A 26,487-nucleotide genomic window follows, 5' to 3' on the forward strand; every position below is an offset into this window, starting at 1 on the left:
TTCCCTGCCTGTGTGTGTGCGTCATATCCTCTGCCTGGAAGACTAAAGCCTAAAGCTGAGTGTGTCACTGTGCTCGCTGGGTTAGGTCTCCTGTGTACAACTCCATTAGGTGGGTTTTTGCACCTCTTAGTGAGAGCTTTGTACCCGTCCAGTGAATGCCTCCAATGTATTCTTTGACCCTTGGCTATGTGAAGAGACATTTCTCTCAATTGTTACTTCTTTAGCTTTGCGGACGTGCACAATGCTTCTGTTTGTGTCTGCCAAATTCCTGTTCTTGAATCCTTAACCGATCTAACACTTAAACAGTGTTAAGTCAACGCTCGCACCTACTGGTGTGCAGTTAAAACAGGCAGCTATCTGCCGTTTGTGGTTTGCTCATCTGCCAGAATCGGAAAGCACCACTTCCTGGACCTTGGTGAAGCTAAGAAATATTCGTCCATCAAGTGTGAAAACTTGTGCTGTATGTTTGACGAACATTTAACAGCTGTCATCTACATTTGTCATTGTTTCACTTTCTACATGCCGCATGCACTATGAAAAGCTGTCTTAAATTACATTTGTTTCCATGTCACCCCCCCTGAAGACAGTTGTTATAGATCAAAGATTTGTAACACTGTGAAGCCGACATTAAACCTTCTAGGAGCTACATTTACAAAAACAGGCCGCCTATATTGGTGGCAAAAATAAAGCATACACATCCTAGCACTGGTGAGTATTGATTACTGCATGCAAAAGTAAATGAGTTTCTTGATAAGTACATGAGCTCCTAGAAACATATCAAATCAAATAAATAACTGCATCACACTTCAAAACGGTTAGCGTTTATTGCCAACACAAGCATAAATGAATACATGTGTTTAACAGTGAGGTATTCTGGATAATTCCAATATATTTTAACTGGACCTAGCTAAGGATGCATGCATGAATGTATGTATTTAATGTGAGGGATTTAGGTTAATTGAAACTCCTTAATGGCAATAGTTTCAAGGTAAAACAAGGGATTCTTTGAGAATCCATTAGCAATTAACTACCAGCAAAGCCTGGCTCCTGACTTTCTGACCCAATGCGCTTTAGACTGTGTGATCTTGAGCGTGTGACCACACGTGTAAACCGTCCACAGTTTAAATTGGTGTTCTTTGAAGTAGGCCAAGATGTGAGTGCCTTTGTTACTCACAGTGATTTGGAAGTGGAGGTCATCCAATACGTACATGTGCTGTGTGCACAAACTTGTACCTTGATGTATAATGCAGTATATTTTCAGTTCTGTGGACCCTGATTGTGATGCCAGCACTGGCGGATTTCGCAGCATTTAAGGCTTTTTGAATTCAGGGTTTGCTGCTAACCTTCTTTTGATGTGTGTTAGGGAGCAAAGTGGGGAAGGAAACAAACTGTGCATGTCCGATTTTTGCAAGGACGTGGATATTGGCTCATTATGCCATGCACTCATGGAACCACAGGTATCCATCACTTGTCTCGCCTGTGGAAGCTCCCTGGGATTCAGGGTTTGAGAGTAGGCATGTTTCATCCGGTGTCTGGCTTTATTCAGGCTTTGCGACTGGAGGCTCAGTTGTTTCCTTTGCTGGTGTGTTGGTCTCACGGGAGACATCTGGAAATAGTCGTTGCTTTCTTCATTCTCAGAGCGGTTTCCCTTTCCTTGACATGCTCCCATGGCGAGGCGTGGCTTCCAGGGAGCAGAGGGGGTTCAATGAGTAGAGCACTTGAGGGAAGAATCTCTGGATGCCACAAACGTCTCTGTGCACGGACAACGTGTTGGCCAGTTTGGTATACCACAATGCAAGTCTGGATGATGAGACGCTGACCCCCACATTCTTGGCAAAAAGTGATTCCTTGGCACACACCGTGCATCTGACAATAGCTGACACCGTTGACCTTTTCCTGATCAATGAGAAAATGAAATGTTTTTGAAATTTAGCACATTGCTGGTACCCAAGGCATCTGCATAGCTCAGCTCTGAACCGAAAACGAGTTGCGTACAGGCTCTTCACATTGCGAACATTTGTGACTGTCTACAGCAACACAAAAGAGAGATTTCAAATATTACCAGAAGTCCACAACCTAAAGCACATGGTGAATAAGTCAGAGTTTTAATGAACGTGTCCATCGTGGCCAGCCCTTTTCGAAGAGCTTTTGTGGCTGTCATGGTAACCACAGAAAACACAGTATTCAGCCCAGTCAACTGTGAGCTGTGAGCTAAAGAGTGCATGGCCTCTTCCATTGTATCTTCGGAGGCTAGTAGAGATGCAATCTGTTAGACCACTGTGGGGTGTGCTTCAAGATAAGACTCTTCCCTGCTGCATACTTTTAGACACATGTTTTGCAGTCATGCCATATGCAAGCTTAATTTTGGATATTCTAATTGTCTTCATTTGGAACTCGGCCAGTGTAGTAATCTCAATTGGGATGGCATAGGTGGATTCAGGATAAACCCACAGCACTTAACTAGTGTACTCAGTTATTGAATCACACCAGATATGAGCCATTAGATAAGCTGTGTATTTGACTGTGAAAAAATGCAGTTGGTAAAACATGAAGTGTGCATTTAGTGTTACTGTCACAGGAATCTACTGACGCAGAATGCGTGCAAGCTATGTGCGTAGAGCCTTAGCATTCACGTAATGAGTACAGTGTCATTTCGGGACTTGAAGGGGACACACATGCATGTGAATGCGGCATAACATAGTCTTCTCTAATCCAAGTGTCATTAACCAAGTGCACATTACCCCAGGAATGCAGTTCCTAACATACCATGAAAGTTGTCATCTGAAGGGGAATATTTAACACACCATGCAAAATCCAATTAGTCAAGCCTGGTCCCCAGGCAGATGATGCTACAAAACCCTCTGTAAGTACACAGTTAGCAACAAGAACCTAGAGCCTGACATCACCTGGCTTACTACAACCTTGGACAAGTTAAGTGCATTGATTTGTTCTTGCCATGAAATGACATTCCAATCTGGGACTCCTCTACTAAGAGTGTCCCAAAAATCTGTTACCACAGAAAGACATACTGCGGCTTCTTGGTCGCTTCTAATCATAGACCGGTCATTTTGAACCTATCCCACTACATCTGTAATGATATCTCTTTGTGCATAGAAGCCCTGCTCTAGCGCTTGATCATTAGGATCTGATGCATGAAATCCTAGCCGCACTGCCTCATATTCAGTCTGCAGGATTTGCATCATTGCTGGTGACCAAGTGTAAGTTCTACCCGTTATGGACGCTTGTCCCACCTCGCAAGGTACTCTAGGGTCAGAGGTGGTGAAGGTAGCTGCTCTCCTGACACGCCAACTTTGTGTGCGCCTCAGAACCATAGCTGACTGCATAATAGCTGTCCAATTCTCTGCTTTTATGAAGTTAGAGATTGTATCACCACACTCAGGTGATACTGCGAAAGCATTTCTTGGCACAGCTTACCTATGGATATAGCTTGTGTTAGGGAAGTGTAATTAGAATTCCAAGCCCTATATGGGCCCACACTGGTTCCTGTTTTTTTTCTATTGCATTCATTTGCTTGAACCGCCCATAATACAGGTCTCCCTGATGCATAGGTAAAATGCTTGGTGTAATTGCGTTATTTTTCTTCTCTATAGGATTCACTCGAGAACTCGCCTTCTTCCCTCTTCCATTCTGCGTAGAAGCTCAAGTTCCTATTACGGCACGTGGTCTGGAACTGTGTATCATTTAAAAAATACATCAAATGTGTATGCTATGTCTAACGTGTGAACACCTTTGATTTGCCATATCTGTTGACCCCAAGTAGACCATAGAGGGACAGTTTCTTCGCCATGTTTGTTCAGTCTTGTTTGAAAAGTATTCTCTGTCAAAAAAGACTGAATCTGCAACATGCATACATGTGCTTTGCATCATGTGGCTCTTGAGGGAATTTATACTGGTTTTCAAACATGTAATGCCTGCTTGGTATGGTGTAAGTGAAATGTATGGGAACTGTGCTTGGAATTCATGACTATTGGTTTGAAAAGGCACTGCGCAGTGTTTCCAGAAAGTGTATTTGGGCCACAGCATGGGCTCAAGCTTGACAAGTAAAAAGGCTTTGTAATATCGCACATAACACACATGGGACCCCATATCATGGAGATCCTCAACATCATCAAAAACATCAAACAACGGATTCCATGATGGCGGCGATGGGAAGCGGACGTGTGTGAGAGTCGCTCCGTCCCCCATTAAGGCCGCATCAATAAAGAACAATAAAGAAGCGGAAAACATCCACCTACATCCGACATCAGCAGCGGGCATCAAACGACTCGTCCGGCGAAGATTACAGAGGGCGAATCCAAGAAGCCCAAGTGCGGAGACGAGCCCCGTCGCATGCGACTCCTTGAAGCCGGGACACCCCACGGATCTCAATGCAGGAGTGCCGCCCCAAGGTACAGACTGGAGCGGCCCCGGGAACCACCAAGCCGGAAGACTTTACAGCGGCCACGGCCCCGGCCCCTGAGGCGGACACCCTCGGCAACGGCAGAGGGGGTCCTGAACGCAGGAGGAAGAACCGGGAACGCACCGCACCTACGCAGGAGAAGCAACTCGATCCAGCCGTGGACGGCCCTGAGACGATGCAAGGACCGTAGTCGGCAGAACACGACACCTCAAGCCCAAACCCAGGCAGAAGAAGCGACCCAGCCCTGCAGCAGACGGGCTCGGGACGACGGTGGACGGGGGCAGGATACAGCCTGAGAAAGGCACTGCTACTCCGGATCATGTGAGCAGGATACCGTCCGCGGCCAAGAGAAACCTGCACGCAGAGAGACAGAGGACATCCCCGGCGGCCAGCAGCCATTCTTCCAGGTACACGGTGCGGGGGCTGGAGGGGGCAGGGTCTAATTAACAAGAATGGAGGCCGGCACAGAGAAGACCCCTAAGCCATACCTCACCAGACCCAGCTGCTTGACCCCCCCACCCAGCGGGACCCCCCACCCAGCAGGGGGGCCCAGCGTGAATAGAGGACATGTTCTCCCCCCACACCTCTCAACATAGGAGGGAGCCATCTCCTCAATACCGAGGGGATACTGTATAAGGAGAGCCCTGCAGTACAGTAAACATCACAATAAACCCCCAAGGGTCACACTCTGGCACGGAATAGCAGATCCTTCACATTAAGACAGAGTGTGAGAAACAAAAGCTGGCAACCCCTCCTAGCAACCCCCCCTAACAAAGAGAACTGATGGGGGGGCAACAGGCACTCTGTGAGCACCAATTAGAGGCGCAACCCCACCCAGCAGGACGTGCAGTTGACAATTGGAGGCAAAGTAGGGGCTAGCCATTACCCCTGCACTAACCCGAGGGACCAATCAAAGGAGCAGCTCCCTCTAACAGAATTGACAACATAGACGAATCTTACCAGCACCTATGTCAAAATCCAGGGAGAGGACAGCGCAACAGGACCAACGAACACCACAAAAGCGAGGGGATCAGAGCCTAACGCAACTCTGGGGGCCTGAACCCTCCAACTCATTCACGTCCACTAGGAAAAAGACCCAAGGGGTCCAACCCACGACAGAGATCCCGAACTCGCTGGACCCCGACATGGCAACCAGGGAAGACATGAAATCGTGGTTCGGGGAGTTCCAGACGCAATTTCTAGCAACAACTCAGACAATTCGAAGCCATGAAAAAGGACATGAGAACAGCTATGCAAGAACTAAGAACGGAGATCACGAATCTGGGGAAAAAGGACGGACACCCTGGAAAAAAATATTCCCAAAACCTTGACGAGGAGGCACAACAGAACGCAGAAGTTCAAGAGCAACTCCTGACTCGTACTCACAACCTCGAATTACAGTGCGAAGATCTTGAAAATAGATCACATAGATCGAATATAAGAATAGAAAATATGGCAGAAGCAGTGGAGGACAGATACCTGAAAGAAGCAGTACAACAGGTCTTTAAAGAGATCCTACACGCAAAGGAGGATGAAGAAGTAGGAATTGACAGGGTCCATAGGGTAGGTCCAGAGAGGACGGGAGAACCAGGCGCGAGGCCAAGAGACGTTCTAGCTGCCCTCTCCCCATATCCCCAAAAAGAGCTGATACTACAGAAAGCCGGGAATATGGAACACATCAGGATGAATAGGGAGGAGGTGCAGCTATATCAAGATCTGGCACAGTCCACACTACAGAAGCGCAGAGAAATGGGCCCAGTGGTGAAAACCCTAACGGCAAAACAGATTAGATATAAATGGACAGTCCCCTTCGGGCTCCTGTTTACATGGGAAGGTAAGCAGAGGAGAATAACGACATGTGAGGAGGGGAGACCAATATTGGGCACACAAGATCAAGAGGAAGAATCACAAGGGGTGAAGAGGGATAAAAGAACCCAGAAAAGGTCAGAATGGCTCTCGACGAGAACAGAAAAAGGGTAGAGCTCCAACGCCAAAAGAGAAGTGACATTAAATGGGGAAGCTCCTGATGCTTCCTTCGGAGCAACTATGGCATATCCACGCAGGCATACATGAAGAGAACAAGATGGAAGGAGGAGATTTTTCCACAACATAAGGTGCAGAAGGGGGGGTGGCGGCGGGCCCCCGTGGCACCTTTTGGAATCCAGAGGGGTTTAGTATACCCTACAAGTTATCCCTGAGGACAGATGAGCATGGCGCGCACGGCGCAACGCCGGGGCGAACATAGGAACCAGGGCTCATCCCAGGACAGTTTGCGGGGGAAGGGTGGAAAGTTGGCGAGTTGGGGTTAGCCTGGGGGGGAGGGGAGGGAAACCGGGAACCACCACAGAACATATAGACCATATCAAAGGATGAACTCAGAGACCTTCCATTTAGAAACGTGATGGGTACTAAGGTTCTAACATATAACATAAGCGGTCTCAATTCTCCTGTCAAAAGAAAAAAAGTAGAACACTGACAGATATAATATTATCATGTTACAAGAAACACACATAAAGGGACAGGACAAGGGAAAGGTACGATTGAAGGGATACAATCACATAATACAGGCAAACGCTAAAGACAAAAAGGCGGGGGTTCTGATCGCATTTAGGGATTCCCTAAAGGTACAAGTGCTCCAAACAGAAGCGGATAAACAGGGCAGATATTTGCTAGCTAACCCGGTAATAGAAGGCTACCTCCTAACTCTGGCGGTTTTCTACGCCCCCAACACAGGTCAGGAGGGATTCCTCAAAGATATGCTTGAAAGGCTGGCACGCTTTGCTACAGCGGTAATAATATTGGGGGGAGACCTGAATATAGCATGGGAACCCCCTACTGGACAGATCAATCCCCAGACAGCAGGGGCAAGGCTCTCCCACGGAGGCCCTAAAAAAGAAAATGTCCAACCTGGCATTAGGAGACATCTGGAGACACATAAATACCAACCTCCGAGGATATACCTATTACTCACACGTACACCATACGATGTCTAGGATTGTGGGCCTGACCGGGCATCCTAGGCAAAACAAGAAAGACCGACATTGGTTCCATATCACTGTCTGACCATGCCCCTCTATGGGCTGAGATAGCACTAGCCCCATGGGCGACCGGGTTAAGGAAATGACGACTTCCTGAGGAGATAATTAGAGATCCTGTAATGGGGAATAATGTCCGAGAACAAATCACTTGAGTACCTCACAAACAACAACCGCCCAGACATATCGATTGAAACACAATGGGAGGCCTTAAAGGCAGTAACCAGGGGACACATAATTGCACTGAAGGCCCAAAAAGAAAAGCTTAATCACCAGTGGGAAAGGGAACTGGAGGCCAAAATCGGGAGCATTCAAGCAGAACTATTTCTGAAACCAACAATAAAACTACAAAAAGCTCTGAGGCATGTCCAAGGCCAGTTAGAAGCGATCCGCACAAAAAAAGCAGAAAGACACTTACTGAGGCTAAAACACTGGTACTATACTAAAGCTAACAGAGCGGATAAACTATTAGCCAGACAACTGAAGGGGAAACAACAAGATAGGACAATAATGGCTCTCCGTGATGACACGGGGAATAGAAAGACCCAAATAACCGAAATGGGGGAGATACTGGAGAGGTTCTACAGAACTTTGTATTCTTAAGACCATCCGGATGAGAATCTCCAAAAAACATATTTGGAGGGGGTGGACCTTACAGTGCTATCCGCCACAGAGAAACACACATTAGACAGTGACATAACAATAGAAGAGGTCAATAAGGCAATTAGAGATCTCCCCAGAAATAAGGCCCCGGGCCCAGACAGCTACACAGAATTATTCTATAAGGAATACAGAGACATACTGGTCCGACTCTGACAGAGTTATATAACTCCTTCAAAGAAAAACACAACATTACCCCAACGATGAATGTGGCTGAGATGCTGGTGATACACAAACAAGGGAAAGACCCCGAATTACCATCCTCCTACAGACCGCTAGCACTGATAAATCTAGACGCTAAGCTGTACACTAAAATCTTGGCCTACAGACTCACCCAGGTGCTCTCAAAACTGATCCACCAGGATCAGTCAGGATTCATCCCCGGACGACAAAAACAAGACAATATTAGGAGGGTCCTCCCCATCGTGGAAAAAATAGGTATAACAGGCACGTCGGCGGTGATACTAACATTGGACGCAGAAAAGGCGTTCGACCGAGTAGAATGGTCCCTACTATTCCAAATACTGAGGAAGATGGGCATAGGAGAAACATTTATTAAAATGATAAAAGCCAATTACAACTCCCCCCAACATCAGGGTAGCGGTGAATGGGTCATTGTCAAACAAGATACTTATTGAGAGAGGGACGAAACAGGGATGCCCACTATCCCCCCTGTTGTACGCAATCTTCCTGGAACCATGCTAACGCAAATAAGGGACAATCAAAGCATAAAGGGCATAGACATGGGAGGAATCACCCACAAAACAATAGCGTACGCTGACAATATGTTGATGACGTTGGGGGAATCCCGTAAATTCTCTCCCTACCCTGATGCAGGAGATAGACAAATATGGCTCCAAATCCGGCCTTAAGATAAACGGGCAGAAATCCTGATATTTGCGGGCGATACGACTCGAATACACTCGGTAGCAGACACCCTCCAATTAAAAATTGCTAAGACAGGGACCAAATACCTGGGTATCACCCTTACACATAAAATACAACAATTATATTCCCAAAACTACCCGAATCTGTTGCAACAAATTGGAAGGGACATGCAAAGGTGGAACCCACTATCGATATCATGGTGGGGGCGGATAACGGTTATCAAGATGAGCATCCGACCTAAACTTCTATACCTATTTCAGGCCCTACCAATAAGACCCCCAAGGTCATTCTTTAAATCCCTAACGCAGGCAGACAAGGAATATATCTGGCAAGGGAAAACTCCTACAGTCTCAAGTTCGGTTCTAACTGCCTCCCGGAAAGACGGGGGATGTGCACTGCCCCACTTTAGAAGATATTATGAGGCAGCCCAACTATGGGTCCTGTAGGAATGGATACTGGATGAGTCCCAAAAACTGTGGGTCGCCCAAGGTAAGGCAGTGGCCACTACCCCAACAAGACATATGCTATGGGCGGGGAAGACACATAGACATCCAAACCTACACATAAGCGAAATCATGCAGGCAGCAGTGGAAATATGGGACTGAGCAACTAAGAAAGGCACTCCAACCAAAGACCCAGCCCCATTCATGCCGCTATTAAGAAACCTGGAATTCCCGCCTGGTCTAGAAAAAAAGGCTTTTCAAAAGTAGGAGGAATCGGGTTGCTATATGGTTGGGGACATGTATCAGGACCAACAAATAAGGTCCTTCAAAGATTGTACTTCCCTATTACACCTGCAGGGGAAGGATAGTTATAAATATGACCAGCTGTACCATTGGCTAGACACACCGAGAATACGACAAGCGGCCACCAGAGAGCTAACCCCGTTCGAGCAATACATCATGTCAAATGATGGGACAATGAAGTTGATATCGAATACATAAAGATTCATCAACTCCTCAGAGGAGAAGGTCACTTGGCAATATATCAAGAGATGGGGAAAAAACTTTAAGAAGGACGATCCCAAGGAGTAGGTGGGAATATACGTGGGGGATGATATCTAAACTTACGAGAGCCATACACTCAAAAGAAATGTGGATGAAAATCCTCCTGCAATGGCACTACACACCAGAAAGGCTCCACGGGATGTTCCGAGACCCCCCCAACGTATGCTGGAGGGCATGTGGAGGGGAAGGAAATTGGAGACATATTTGGTGGGACTGCCCAAATCTCCAACAATACTGGACCGACGTGAAGAATCGCGTGAGCTCAATGTTCCAGGGGGCTGGGCTCTGGTGGAGGAGGTGTGGCTTTGTGGGATCTGGGACCCAAAGGACAAAACCCTCACCAAAACACAGAAAAGAAATTTCATGGGACTTTTAATTAGGGTGTGGTTGGAAATCGCCCATAAATGGAAGCCCCCGCCCATTGCAATAGATTGGATACGTAGAACATGGTCCCACATAACAATGGAACACATCACTTACAACTTGCAAGGGAACGATCAGAAATTCAGGGAAGAATGGTCGGACACGTTGGAGTACCTACAAAGTGACTATATGGAACAATGGTGCCCACACAAAATTAAGAATTCTTGATATGTTCAGATAAGCAACTGAGTTTACAAACAGAAGTCAAACCGATGGGTGGATTATCCCGGGGGGAGCGGATGGGGGGGAATGGGGATGTTTCTTTAACTGTTTATGTTGTAAAACTTAATAAAAATAATTTAAAAAAAAAATCAAACCATGCATTTTGCGTAAATATCTGGAGCCTAGTTCTTAACAGTTCTCTATATGTTCTTAACACAGGATTACTGCTTGCAAACAGTTTGGATTCATCAATCACAGAAAAAGTGTGAACTTGCAGCTGCTTGGCTGGGCCATTAAATGTCTTAAATGATTCCATCCACACATGACCCATGGTTAGAGGAAACATTTGTATTGAGGCTGGAGTTCCTGGCTCTTGGAGCACTCTTTTCTCTAAGATGTGTGACGAACTTAAAGGCTTTAGAAGAACTTCTTTGCTTGCAGGTGTGGTGGAAACCTTGCTCAAAAAATGCCCCAAAGTTAGTGAGATGAGAAACACAGTGAGGCCACAGTGGAATGAAATTTACTGCCAGCATTATGTAGCACCGGTTCAGAAAGTCTGTCCAAAAGAATTCTTTCTTTGCTTTAGCAACCAGAAATGCTTTTTGTTTCCAACTTGGCAGACCTGCAGTACTTCCCTGAATTGTGGAGTAGTAGTCAAGAGTGGCATATTCTTCCCTTACCTGGAACGCCAATCATCATTTGTCGGATTTCCATCTCTTCTTCTTCTGCGGGATTCTCAACTGGAAAAGGGGGATTGCATGGAAACATTACGGTAACCATCTGGAGCGTGTTTCAGGTGATCTGTAGAAACTTGCCTGGTACCTCTCTTGGGTGGTATTGTGGGCAGGACAGCTTTACTGCAACCTTTAACTCTGATTACTTGCATTGCTGGTCTGTAGGATCTTCTCCAGGACCCAGGGCCCAATCTCCTGCTTTGAGGGTGGTCTCAGGACTGGCCTCGACAGGTTCCTCCTGGAGGGCTTCCCTCAGCAGCGTTGTTACCAGCAGTTGCTCTTGCCTAGAGAGGGGCCTGGGGAGAGTGTGTAGAGCAGGCATAAACATTGTTCTCCCAAACAAGAGTTTAGTGGAGTCTTACCGTTGCATAGAGACAGGGGTGGTAAATTATTTAAACTTCGGCTAACTAGATGCACATGGTCTACCCAGTTGAACACCTCCCCCGCCCCCACTGAAAGGACGCAACATTACTGAGTGGTTTGCAAGTGCAGCTCTGATCCCCAAGCCTCTAATGCCTTTCTTAGGGCCTGCCCTGCGAAAGCTTTAGCATTATCAGCATGGAGCGTTTGAGTTTCTGTCATGGCTACTACACCCAGGAGTGCCTGTATGACTGATTTGCAGTCTGCTCTCTTTTGTGGAATCATCCAGGTGAACTTAGTGCAAGAATCCACTATTACTAGAATATATTTATACTTATTTATTGCTGGTAGTGGGCCTATATATGGGAGCTGTGAAAATCTGTCTCAAATTAGGTTTGTTTTCATGTCAATCGGGAATGAATTGGAGAGGTTTTGCCCCAATTCACATTGTCTAAAACTTTAATGGGGGGGGGAATATGTGGGGAAAATATGAAGCTGTATATTTATCTCTGTTTTCCGCATAACATTAAAAGAAATGTTGTAGACATATTTTTATAGTAGTCGGCAAACACGGAACAAAAACAGTCTAATCCATTTTTCCCCTTGTGCAAACGTTTTTAGATAATACTTATTGGGACAAATCCTACTTGCTCCATACAGTTTTAGGCATTAAGCTCATTTGCTTATCTTTTAGTACTGGTGCAAATGTTCAATCATCTGGCCCCTGGTGTTATCTTAGAGAAACAACTGCCCAAACAGGCAAACCAAAGCTGCTGGAATGAGTTCCTGGGTGCAATAGATGGCTAAAGATGTTTGAAGAGGACTATGTCACTGAATTAAAACCTCTAATGTCCCATGCAGCTCGGAGTCTGCTTTTCAGGAAAGAGAAAATGACAACAACCAAACACTGTATTCCGACGTGCGAGTAAGGTATTGCATTATGAAGGTTGGCAAATGGATGTGTAAAATGGTAACACTACTTAATTGTAGAAAACCCTGTTCCACGCAATGATTGCATTTTGCCCATTTTTAGTCAGCCCTTGTCATTCCTTTTAGAGAGTGATGTTGGCAAGGCCAGAGAATACTATGGAGGTTTATGTTGCACAAGAACAGCTAGTTGGGGAACTGTGTTTAAACTGTGGAAGTAAATGCTGTAAGGGTGCAGAAGTAGAGCTCGGACACAGAGGTGACATGTTTGGGTCATACAAAAAGAGGGTTCGTTTAATGCCTTTCTGTCCCTAATGCTAAGAGGGGTTTCCCTGCCTCAAAGAAAACAAATGAAATCATCAGGATGTCAAAACAAGTAGTCAGTCACTTTTGTGTCCAAAAGCCCTACTACTGACCTTAGCACTCTTAGCCTGAATCGAATGTGCAAGGATATTATCTCCACTGAGGAAAAAGTGTAAGCGTTCTTTGCTAACAAAAAAATCTAAATGTCTCTGGTAGTTTTAATAAATAAGCAAATGTACTCTCCGAAAGGAACAATGTTGTTGTATCCAGGATATGGCTTCTTTTCCCTGGATCACGTCGTCTTCTGCTTAACTGACTAGTAGGTTGTTTCCTTATTATGTGGTTTTCTTGAAAGTTTACAAAAGGGCAAACAAAAGTTCGGTATGCCAGGCAAAGTATTTCCCCGTTCCTGGCTTCTTTTTACACTTTCCAAAGTCCAAAACAATACTCTGTTAGCCAAGGGATCTGTCTTCCTTTCTCTGGCCCCTTTGAAGCTTTCACAATAATGTACCACAGAATTCTTTATCTTGCTTGGTCCCAGACCCTTATTCTCTCAGATAAAGTTCACCTTGGCATTTGGCTCTTATAATTGTGCGTGTTCCAGACACGCCATGCAGTAGTGTGCCAACTTGGTTTACTCTCCTGCCAAGCATGTACATCTTTTCTCTTTATCCCTTTGCCCTCAGAGTCCCAGACCCTCTTACTCTCCAGCTTTCATATGGGTGTGGGTCCCAGACTCGCAGTTCTGATTCATGACCGCATGGTTCCCTCTCCTGCCAAACGTAGGATTCTGTCTCTTTTACTCTGAGGGTCACAGACCCTCTTATTTTGTTTTCCTCCTCATAAGGGTGCTGTCTTCCAGTGGGGGAGATTTTACTGTATTGTCATTGTCATCATTAGCATTATCAACTATAAGAATTGTTTCTTTATTTAACCAAGCCTTTCAAAATGGTGCTACACAGAGGAAGAGTACATGTGCTTGATATATATTTACTGCTGACGTTCATCTAAATCTGTTTATCTTCCACATACTCACTGAAATTTGAAATACGTATGTTCCAACCATGAATGTGATAGAGATTAGGTGAAACATGATTTAAATAATGAAGTAATATAATAAAACGTGTGTGTTTATGTATGAATCCAAAACCTTAAACTTCTTATCTTTTTATAATGTGCTTATGTTGTAGTTTATAACTTATAAGCTCATAGGTTTCTGCGAGAAGCAGACGTCCCTTCTCTATTGTGTTTTATTACTGTATTAACTGTCAAGAAAATTGTAAAGAAAATTTGTAATGGGGTTAACGTACCATTTTTCTTTTGTTCAAGACAACACGCAGAAGTACGAAGAGGGACGGAACAAGATGAAAAAAATGCCTTTGTTTAGTAAATCACACAAAAATCCAGTGGAAATTGTGAAAACCTTGAAGGAAAACATGGCAATATTGGAAAAGAATGATAAAAAGACAGAAAAGGTATGAGGTAATGTAAATCACCCTGTATAATGCTACATACACCTTTTTGGGAGTTTCTTGTCTGTCTTAAAAGTCTACCATTATAAATCCAAGAAAGACGTGAAACTCTGAATTAAATGGCTGTTCTACAACAACGTCTAAAAACTTGTGGACAATAATAATTCAATAATCAATATTTTAGAAATGGTCTTTTTAGCAAGAACGTTTATTATCTATTTTAAATATATGTGGCACTTAGCTGCATTGTATTGACCAGTTCTAATTTGATTTGTTTTCTTTTTCAATGTAATTAGCTTGCTTTGTACTTTTTCTGTTTTCATAGAGTGCTTGACCTTTTTCCAGATCTGTTTTGTTAGACTCATTAGATTACTATTAGTATCATTATTTGTAAGTTATCATGTCCCTGCTGCCTTAAAGCAGGTTTTATTTTTTTTACTTTTGGGTTGAGGCTTGATTAAGCTCAGCAGAAGGTTCTGGGCCCAGATCATTCCATTTTAAGTCCTACACAACTATTGACTATGTACACGGTTCTTGCCACAACACTATCCTACTTTTGGTTACTAAAATAATATGAGGCTATACCTTTAGAAAGTGGGAGTGTGAGATATCCATCAAAGGAATTCAAAAGCTGGTTAGATGCACCAATAGAAAGAGATGAAGTGATGGTAACTATAAAGTGGTTAAAGGCCAGGGAAAGCCTGGGCCCAGATAGTTTGACAACCACATTTTATAAACCTACAGCCCTGGAATTGGCACAACCATTAACTAAACTGTTTAATTGTTTTTGAGAAGGGGTAGTTTAGTTATTTCATTAAAGAAGCTTATGTTGCATTGAACCCATTAGTGGGAAAGAATCCATGCAACCATGCCTACTATAGGCCTAACTCTCTAATTTAGATATTATGATTTATACTCGGACCATAACTACCAAACTAGAAAAATGGACTCCAATCCTGGTAAACCCTGATCAGTCGGGCTAAATTACAGGGAGCGCTACTAGCGATAACATAAGAGTACTACTACTGGTGGATAAAGCTGACAAAGGGGTCTGATCCATTCCTATTACTATCCTTCGATTCTGAAAAAAGCATTTGATAGGGTGGACTAGTCCTTCTTAAGAAAAGTCCTGGATACATTTGGATTTAGCCCATATCACAAACATGATAATGGGTAACTATAGAATCCCATTGCAAGAATAGATCTAGATGGCTCCATCACTCAGTGAGGCTTTATAGAGGAACAGGACAGGGGTGTCACCTATCCCCATCCTGCTGGCCTGTATAATGGAGCCGCTTTCAGAACGGGTAAGAAGCAGTAGAGAAATAACAGAGCTAAACATAGGAAGTATTGAATATAAAATTTAATTTCTTTGCAGACGATCTGATTCTCTCTTTGAGTGACTACTTAAATTAATTTAATGGAGCAATGAAAGAAATTAAAGCATTTGGCAAATTGCCTGGCTTTAAAATGAATGTTGATAGATCAGAGATTTTGAATGACATTTTCTGAGACGCAACAAACATAAGTGGGGAAACTAACCCCTTTTTGATGGGCAAAAAGTTCATTTAAATACTTATGTACAAAGATAACTCTAAAACTGGCTAGCAGTGGCCGTGGCCTGGTGACCTGTCTAGCAAGATGGCTCCTTGAGTGCCTCCTGACCTAGCAGGGACTTGAGGCTGCGTAAAAGACACCCACTCTGGCAAAGCCGAACCTAGCTAAGCAATGAAAGCTAAGCAATAAAACCCTCTGGAGTGTCTGGGGAAGGATTTGGGGCGCTCCAGAGTTCCAGATCCCTATGAGATGCAGCGCCCTGGGGAAGCCGCTCTGCTGGGACTTCATTTGGGTGAACATAGTGGCCTGCAACAATCAGCCCGTAATCTAAGGGTCTCCCAACAGATAACTTGGTACACAGCCTGATTTCGGGCCTCCCCCCTTTTATTTGGGAGTAAGTTCTCCCTCTGGGTCTAAGTTGGCACAATCCACATCAGACAAGGGAGACTGGATGGATCTCCATTGTTCCCTGTGGAAATGGCACATCCCTCCTCTTTGAGATTGGCAGGCTCCAATCTGGGCCTTGCTCGACAGTGAGGGATAGACTCCCCCGTACCCTCCAGTGGGTCCACCATATCTGCTACACAGTCGCAATTGATCCCTGGCTTCCTCCAGCCTCCCTGTCTCCAGAGCTGAGTCATCGCCATTATTCACTTAAGGGGATGCAGCGGCTGTGCCATTGAGGTGAGGGCTCGGTCTTCTGGCAGAGCTGTACAGTCTGAATCCACCTACAAGGCTGATATGCGAGTAGGAGAACTATGCCTCGAATGTTTTTTTTAATGATTCTAGAGGTGCATTAAAGGAGACTTCTGTTAAAGAACTTGGATTGCTTGAGGATGCCACGTTACTGTCTGCGTACAACAATCTTCAGAGTCGGTGTCGCTACATTGATTATGGCTAAATCTGCAAAAGTGAGGGACAAACTTGGTATTGTCTCATTGCCACAGGGACAGGAAAAAGCCAAGACAATTGGAGCCACAATGGTGATGGTACACAGAGAAGACACCTCACCTGCTTGCACGTTCCTTCCCACAACAAAAACAGACCTCCAACACCTCCCAGCAGAAATAAAAAAGAGAAATCCAAAATAGTATCACATAGATCTTGCATACGATTGCCACCTTGGCTAATTCAATTCAGGAATCCGCAAAGTGCTTGGAGGGAGTAGGTACAACGGTCTGCTAATAATCTTATGAAACGAGCGAATGGTCCCACAAATATGAAGCATTAGAAGCCCAACACGAAGCCTTTGAAGCCAAACAAGAAGATGCAGAGAACTGATCCCAGTAAAACAATAGCCGCATGGGAGCCATTCCAACTTGTATCACTCATAAAGAACTTCCAGGATTTGTCCATGGTCTGTGCTGTTTCATACTTAAATTACCAGAAGACACCACCATGGACCTGGACAGAACACACCGAACGAGGGCTATAAACCAGCTTACTTCCAGAAGTGCTCCCCTGAGTGCACTTCTATACCGTTGGGTACCAAATAATGAATACAGTAAGGAACTTGCCAAGATCCAATTCAGCGATGCCAACGTTTTACTATTCTTGAACCATGCCACCTCCTCAACATTAGCAAAATAAAAGCACTCCTGCAACTGATGGAGTGACTATGAGAAAAGCAGATACATTACAGGTGGGTATTTGCGCAAAGGCATTACTTTCACTATTAACGGGAGAAAATGGGCAGTGAAAATAATGGAGGGGGAACAACCAGATGAATCGGGAGACATCTCTGTCAAAACCTTGGACAACTCTGCATCAAAGATCATTCCCCACAATGGCACCTGGAGAAAAAGAGTTGGAAGTCTGGAAAGCCAAAGGGTCTGGAGAAGAAGAACCGTACATGATCAGAGTGAGGCTACTTATTTGATCGGGAAGAGACATTCATAGAGCACCCAGACAGGTATAGGCCTACCAGCAGAGACTAAGATAAACCACCAAAGAATATGATGGCTTTGTGAGAGGGAACAACTGAAGATTACATGTGCTTGCTTTTTCATGAGACCGTTTTTTAATTGAAACGTTTTTGGGATGGGTGTGGCTGGGGGAAATAGAGGATGTTGTTATTAAAGTTTGCTGCGTAATTAAACCAATTAGGCTTTGTACATGCTTGAGCACCGGGATTGCAGGGTGGGGTAAGACCCATTTCTGACTAACCGATTAATACCCTGTGAGAGTTCTGAAGTATAATCACTCATAATTATAACTTGAAATGTACAAGGAAGGAACTCCCTGTGGAAGAGGAAATCCGTTCTACAGAAGTTGACTGATTTAGGGGCTTGTTTTGCTTTCTTACAAGAAACCCATGTCGGGAATGGCACAATAGCTACTGCGAACCACTAACACTAATCAAGTGTTTGTATTGCTAATTTTTGGGCCCTAGGGCCATTCCATACTCTCTCATCTCCCGTGGGGTTCCATGCCAAACCTAGACATCTGTAATCCCTTGTTAGTGCCACTGTTTGGCACTAACGTAGAGCCTAATTCCTGGCTTCCTCTAATGATGGCTTTCTAAAAGAAGGCTATCTAAACTCTTTCAGGGACTTCCTATCTCCCCTAATCTAACCAAAAGTAGGTGTTTGACATGGGTTTTGATAGTGCCTTCATAGTGCCTTGGACTCATACACTGTGATCTTTAAGCTACTTCTCTCATGCCCACTCACCTCTTCTCCTCCACACTTACTACCACTTCCCTGCAGCTTACTCCTCCAACCAGTCCTCATTCTCTTAGATGTTTAACTTCTATCCTCGCTGCCACCCTTTGATGTTACCACTCCTCCCACTCCACTTTAGTACTCCCCTATCTTCCACTAACTACTTCTCTTCTCCATTCCTACTAATACTACTCTCATCCACTCCCACTACTCCTCTCCTCCCACTAATGCTCTCCTCCTCCAACTACTGCACTCCCCCTCTCAATAAAGCTCTCCACCTTCCACTGCTACTCCTGTCCTCTCACTAGACTACACAAACATTCAGGCAACAGTGCTGTAGAAGGATTACTCTGTATGGGGTCCGACGGGCCATTTTGTCCACGTAACGGCTGGACGCAATGATGGAAATGGCTAAATGCGGTACGGCTCTTGCAAGAACTACACTTTCCAGAAGGCCGGAAAGGGTAGTTCTGCACAATGTCCTGATGTCGTGTAACACCTCATCACTACAAAAAGAGTCAGCCCGTACAGCAGTGCTCCTTAGCATTGTTCTTCAAGCCCATTTCACTTCTTCGTGGACCCACTGGATTTGGCTGCAGGAAGTACCTGTGTTTTCTCTTGTGGACCTTAATTGGATTACATCCTTAATTTGTCTTTATGTGCGGGAAATGTACTGTTGATGTCTTTCGGAGGACTTCTGTGCTTCTCCTTTCTTCTTCCTGTTTCCAACCACCCACTGCAATGCCATTAGAAGGTACATTGTTCTTCTGTTGGTGGAAACTCCCTGAACATCAGGTACTGTGCTCAGACATCATACTTTTTGGATTACGTTTGTATTTGGCATTACACGGTGGTGCATTATTGCCCTGCTTCAGTCTTCTGTGACCTACTGGGTCTTTGAGGTTTAGCATCAGCCTGAGGCTGGGTTCACAACACTTTCACCCAGTGCCGTTCACTTCAAATCCACTCCCTTCTACTCACTTGCCACACAAACGCTCACATTGCAAAACCGTTTTCACTCCAAGACCAATACCTCACAAATTCCGTCCAACTCCACTATCCTCACCCAAATAATCCACACTTCCTGTTCCCTGCTCTTATCACCCATAGAGGTGATACCTTTTAGTCAAAGGGAAACTGGAGGGCCAGATGATTACATTCATTACTCATTACACTCAAAATAACAACCAAGCTCAAGTCTTCTTAAATATTTCTCTCGTAATAGGGCAGTTTAGCAAGGGTCATATAGTTGTAAGGGGGGATTACATTATTATGCTGGATCCACAGATGGGCAAAACCCTTCTAGCTTTACAGGCAGACGGATGTAACCAACAGGCCCTAGCCAATCAATTCTGTTTATTTTTTCGATGATTGAAAGATGGAGATTCTGTAATGAGGGTCAGAGGCAATACACACATTACTCCCATGTGCATAAAGGGTTTTCAAGAATAGCTATAATTTGGGGTTCATGCTCATTAATCCACACAATAACGTCAGTTGATGTTGAATTGAGGTACGTATCTGATCCACCTATCTCAATAAACCTGCTGGCAACAACCTCGCCTCCGAAAGAGCGAAAGGCATGGAGGTTGAATGATCTCATACTCAGCTACATGTCTATATGATCTGACATAACCAATACTTCTATGAGAATGTCGCAAAAGGAATGTGTTGGGACCTTGTATGGGATGCGGCAAAATGATATGATATGGCATTTATAATGCGCCTATACACAGGTGTTTAAAGGCACGACTTTCAAGGTACCCACGAAAGCAGTGGTTTGTGGGTAACTGATTAGTAGGACATCAGGGTACTAGAAGGCTTAGCAGGAAAGAAGATCCATATAAAGCCACCATCAAATGATTAGAGGAGGAGTATAGTTCAACCGGTTTCCAGAAGTTCTGGCTCGAGTAAAAAATAACAAGGAGTTGCATACAGCGGATGAAAGACGCAAGCCCTACTTCAATTTAAACAGGCATATCATTTGAGGGGCAATATGGCAAACCGATTTTTAGCAGCTAAAATACATGAGCATAAATCACGTGATTATGTTTCCCACCTCTTAGACTTGCATGGGCGCAGGAGGAGGGAAGAGAAATAAAAAAGTGGACCTTGTGGAGTGCTTCCACAAGGAATCGCGGGGAAGAAAAAACTTGATCGGGTTGGTCATAGCACATACCTCTCATCAGTAACATTACCTAAACTGTCAGGGGCGGATAGAGGGAATTTGGAGTTTCTGATCCTGGAAGCGGAATTAAGGATAACAAGTAAGTCTCTTCCTATTAATAAATCCCCCGGACCATGATGGTTTCACTAACCTGTTATCACGAACTTTACAGAAGTCCCAATCTCTCCACTTAAGAAATAGTTTAATGAAATCTAAGAAACAAGTGTCATTACCCGATCCATGAAATCAACTACATTTGAATATTGAAAATGGGAAAGAAACCAACCAAATGTGAATCCTGTAGTCCTTCACACTACCACTGAGACGCAAAAATATACTCAAAAATTCTGGCTGCATGATTAATTCGATACTCCACTCAGACTAGATGCAGATTTTGGTACCTTTTTGTAAGATTAACTGAAAATTCTATACAGAGATGGAAGAAAGCCTTACCTTACAAAGTCCCACACACTTCTTCATCAGATGGTGCAATGTGAAATGCTACATTAACAATGAGCCTAATAATCCACGAATAAATGTGTTGCTACTCCAAGTGAAATCAAGCGGAAGGTTTTTATGTATGGTGCACAGGGCCCTGTGCATGGAACTGCATTCTCCTTGTGCTCAAGTATCCATAGCGTCCTGAAGGCGGGTCTCGGCAACACACTGACTTTAAGAGCTGTTCATTTCCGGTGTGGTTGCGGATTCCCAGAAACACATTTCAGTGTTGACGCCCCATGTCAAAACATTGTCTCACACATTGTTTAAGCGAGTTGACGCCTCATGTTAAAATATCGTTTTATAAATGGTTCAAAATAAGTCACCTTTGTTACTAACATCACATTGGTTTCTTTTTTTTTTCAAACTTTTGTTTATTGACAGACGGCTAAGGCAGGTACAGCACATTTTACACAGAGAGAAACAAGAATCACAAGTTATAAATAAGCATTACATCCTGATCTATTACAAGCAGCTCCGATTGGGGGAGAGGGAAGCATGGTGGGATGGGGGGGTCATGAGGTGCTCAGTTCTTATGATGAGTCGGGCGGACCAGTCGGGGGGGGGGGGGGGAGGGTGGAGCTCCACTCCACCTCGTCTCTGCTATTTAAATAACTGCAGAATTCGGTCCACACATTTTTGGGGCGAGATGGCGCGGGTAGTGATCCAATATACTGTACTTCAAGTAATGGCTTTCAGCCACATCTCCATGGTGGGGGTGGAGCGCCGCTTCCAGCATTGTAATATATCTTTTTTTGCAATACAAGTATTCACATTTAAGAATTTTGACATTTTTTTGCCATTTTCTCCAACCCAAATTCCAAATAGCAAGGCCAGTGGGTCAAGGTCCACCGGGGACCCAATCACCTCTGAGAGCGCTTTCGTCACATCCAGCCAAAACTTACTCAGCGCAGTACAGGACTAAAACATATGTATGTGATCTGCTTCTTCAGATTTACATTTCGGGCATGCATGAGAGAGTTTCGCAACTCTGAACTGTGTATAATAAAGTCTGTTAAGAAGTTTGTATTGTATGCAGCGGAATCTAGCGCTAAGGGAGACTTTGCGCGTGTGCGCACACATTTTACTCCAGATCTCTACAGTGATTTCCCTTTCTAGCTCCCTGGCCCAAGCTTCCCGCGCTTTTGGGGATGCTTCCTCTAGTTTCCCTAGTTGCATTTTATACAGAGAGGATATTATACCCCTTCCTCCTGCAGAATTTGGTATGTATTGGAGTTCTAGTGATCTGGGGGTTCGTCTGGGTAGGAGGGCCACATAGCACGGACCGCTGCTCTTAGCCTGAAGTATTGTAATAGCTCCAGCACCGAGTTCGAGTGTGCAGGCCGCCAGGGGCATCCGTCTGGTACGTACGGTGTAGTACTAAGGTCATGATATTGTTCCCATCGCTAGCGAGTTTCTATAATTTGACATGTGAGGGCGGATTCTGGTGTGCATACCAGTGTGTGGTGTGCTGAGCCTGTGCCGCAATCCAGTACAATGTTAGGTCAGGGGCTGCGAAACCACCTTTTTCGTAGGGTAGGGTCATATGTTGCCACTTCTTACGGACGGCTCCAGAATGCCAGAGAAATTGGGCGCACGCAGAGTGGAGCCTTTTGAAATAGTGTTTCCCGGGCCAGACCGGGACATTAGCAAAGATATAGAGGAGCTTGGCAACCACGATCATTTTAAGCAGGGACATCCTGCCTGCAAGGGGCAATGGGAGATTGCACCATTTGAGCACTCTGGACTCAATGAGCTGTGCCGCGGTCTCATAATTATCCACCAGCAACAAGGTTCTGGTCAGTGATACTTGCACCCCGAGGTATCTGATGCCCCCTGGGGACCAACGTAGGAGGAATTTGCAGGCTGGTTGCTGGGTCGCTGCAGTGAGAGGAAATATTTCTGATTTAGAATAGTTGATGGTGAAGCCAAAGTATGTGCCAATTTTAGTTATGTCTCGGATGATTGGGTCTAGAAATGTAGAGGGGTTCTTCACGTATAGAAGTACATCATCAGCGTACAGTGAGATGATTTCAGGTGTGTCCCATAGACGAATACCTTTACGAGTATGTCTATTCATAACATGATCCGCCATGGGCTCGATGGCTAGCGCGAAAAGGATGTGGGAGAACGGACATCCCTGGCGAGTGCCCCTATGTAGCACGAAGGGAGAGGAGACATTGGAGTTGACCAGCACCCTGGCCATAGGGTCTGTGTACAGGAGTTTTATGTAGGAGATCATATTCGGTCCAATACCCATTTTCTCCAACATGGCCCACAAGTATTGCCATGAGACCATGTCAAACACTTTTTGGGCGTCTAGTGTGACTGCCACTGCGTCCGCCTCTGGGTCGATTCTGGCCATCACATTGAATATACGGCGGATATTAAGTGCTGTAGATCGGCCAGGGACAAATCCATTTTGGTCTGCGTGGACCAGATGGGGCATGAATGGAAGGAACCTGTTCACTATTATTTTAGCAAAAATCTTCGTGTCCGTGTTGATAAGCGATAAAGGCCGGTAGGAACCGCATTCATCTGGGGGTTTACCCGGTTTAGGGAGGACAGTGATCAGGGCTTCTCTTAAGGAGGGAGGGAGAGTGGCTACCCGCAATGATTCGGTCCAGACCCCATATAGTACCGGAGCCAGAATGGCCACATGTTCCTGGTAGAACTCAGAAGACAGGCTGTCTGGACCAGGGGCCTTGTTCTTGGGGAGGTCTGAAATTACCCGGACTATCTCATCTATGGTGAACGGGACATCAAGTTGCTCCTTGGTGCTTTGGGAGATGATACTCATGGGAATGCTTTCTAGTAGGTCGTCCAGGTTATGGGCTGTGTGTTCTGGCTGGGGGCCATATAGAGTGGCATAGAAGCTGGCGAAAATGTCTACGATGGTTTGGTCAGACCAGTGTTGTAAGCCCTGTTCATCGAGAATGCTATCCACCTGACCTCTACCACCTCTGCACGCACTAGTTTAGCCAGGGTTCTCCCAGGTCTGTCTCCTTCACCGTACCTTCAGCGGCCACAGAGCGAGCATAGTATCGCACCTCACTTAGGGCATGAGATTCGAATATTTGTAATTCCATTCTAATTTTCGCTAGGTTTGCCGGGGCTGGTGTAGAAGCATATTACCGTTCCAATGCTTTAAGCTTAATTTCCGAGTTGTTTAGGGCCTGCCTTATGGACTTGAGAATCCCTGCTTCCCTGGAGATGCACATCCCCCTAATATATACTTTAAATGCCTCAAAGCGGGTACCCTCAGTGATGTCTTGTGTATTATTTTCAAAAAAGGCGTTTATGTCCGATAGGATCTCAGCCTTAAAGACGATGTCAGACAGCGCATCAGATTTAAAGCGCCAGGGGGGTCGGGCGGTCCGAGTCTTACCCAGTTGTATCTGTAGCAATATAGGAGAGAGATCAGAGAGCGTTCGTGGAAGGATCTTAACATCTGTCGCCTTACCTACCTGGCACCCTGACAGTAGAAACATGTCAATTCTGGAAGAACTGCTATGTATTGTTGAGTGAAAAGTGTAGTCCCTCTCCTGGGGGTGGAGGACTCTCCACACATCATGTAGATTTAGGGAACCCATATGCTTAAGGAGTTGTTTGGCGGCACGGGAGGTGACCCTGCGTGAGGTGGCTGTTCTATCCAGAACATTGTCGAGTATAAGGTTCATGTCTCCCGCCCATATGATGGGGACCTCTACATATCGTGCTAGGATATCGATTACTGCATCTATGAATTTGGGGGAATCGGTGTTGGGACCATATGAGTTGGCTATCAAGCATTCTACATTATCCAGTGTGCAACGAAGGATCACGTATCTGCCGTCTGTATCAATGTGGGCTGTGTGGAGCATGAATTTAACCGATTTGTGGATAAGAGTCAAGACCCCCCTGGATTGAGTAGAGTATTGGGTATAGAATCTGTTGGGGCCCCAGGTCTGCGCCAGGTTTGATGCTAGGAGTTTCAGAGCATGGGTTTCTTGCAAAAGGAGCACCTTGACCCCGTGTCTTTGTGTGTATGCCGTGATCCTGCGGGACTTCGTGAAATTTGTTAATCCCGAACGTTCCATGTCATCATTCTAATAGCCATAGTGACAGATTATGGAACATCCCAACTAAAGGATCCATCTCTGTCTCCAACCATGTGTGTCGCTGTGGCGCAAGAACGCTTCCCTTCAGAACCTTTCATAACCTTCCTGCCAGTTTTCATCAAACATTCCCCAACTTCCCCACCCCCCCGCCAGTCCGAACAAGCCTTGTGATAGTGCCCACCCCCCCTCCCCCCAGTGGCCAACTGCCCTCCCCCAACTTGGCAACGCTTGACCAGTAGCCCAACATGGGCTCATACATGAACATTCCGCCTCAAGCGGCATTGCAGCTGCAGTGGGGGCTGCCGCTGCCTTCGGACCCACAATATTAATGCATATTGAGCAAGCAAAACTTTAAAACGGCTGATGGAACATAGGTTACGGTAAAGCAAACATATTATTCAGTAGCTAGATCAAAGCAAATGATGCCGTAGGCCGGCATCTAACAGTGAGGCTCAGTTTCCGAGTAACGGCCAGGAGAAGGATGTTGCAAACAGGCCAAATGGGGATATATTCCTTTCCACAGGCAGTGTTCCTGAGATGTTGATGCAAGGTATTAGGCCCAAAGAGGAGCAAGGAAAGGGGAACTAGTTGGCCCACTGGGGGGCCGTTTGCAGGTTTACCACGGCCTGTAGGGGTTACCACTAAGGCATGGGAGCCCAGATCTTAGTCGTCGTCCATTGGATCCTCCGGGGGATCCACCAGTGGGATTTGTGCCTCGATGAACTTAACTGCCTCGTCCGGAACAGTGAAAAAGTACAGTTTGTTTCGGTGGGTGAATTTGAGGAGGGCAGGGAAGAGCATCGCGTATTCAATTTTCCTGTCTCAACATTTTTTTTACACCGCCAAACTGGCGTCGCTTCATCTGAACCCCCACTGAGTAGTCGGGGAAGATCCTAATAATTTGTGAATCTAGCCTCAGCTCCCCTTTCTCTCTGGCCAGACGTAGTATGAGGTCTCTGTCCTTGTAGCTTAGCAATTTAGCGATTATTGGCTTGGGGAAATCTCCAGGCTTAGGCCGGGGTGCCAGCGATCAGTGTGCTGTTTCGACCGTAAAGAATGGTGACATCACAGGACTACCCAGGAGGTCTTTGAGGAGTTGTTCGACCGCCAG

At 45.3% G+C, this 26,487-nt stretch overlaps 1 protein-coding gene across 5 annotated transcripts in view; it reads left to right on the top strand.

Annotated features, from left to right (window-relative positions):
* CAB39L (calcium binding protein 39 like) overlaps positions 1 to 26,487 on the top strand; it is a 1,166,132-nt gene that overhangs the window by 328,708 nt on the left and 810,937 nt on the right. For 4 of the 5 annotated variants that reach the window (XM_069640065.1, XM_069640066.1, XM_069640068.1 and 1 more), the window contains one exon: positions 14,249 to 14,394. In XM_069640065.1, coding sequence (XP_069496166.1) covers positions 14,284 to 14,394 — 111 coding nt within the window. In that variant the 5' untranslated portion in view covers positions 14,249 to 14,283. Of the gene's footprint in view, positions 1 to 14,248; positions 14,402 to 26,487 lie in introns of all 5 variants that reach the window. The other variant, XM_069640069.1, reaches the window with a different exon arrangement.

This window comes from Ambystoma mexicanum, chromosome 7q (assembly GCF_040938575.1).
Source record: "Ambystoma mexicanum isolate Mex_15411 chromosome 7q, UKY_AmexF1_1, whole genome shotgun sequence".
Lineage (NCBI taxonomy): Eukaryota > Metazoa > Chordata > Amphibia > Caudata > Ambystomatidae > Ambystoma > Ambystoma mexicanum.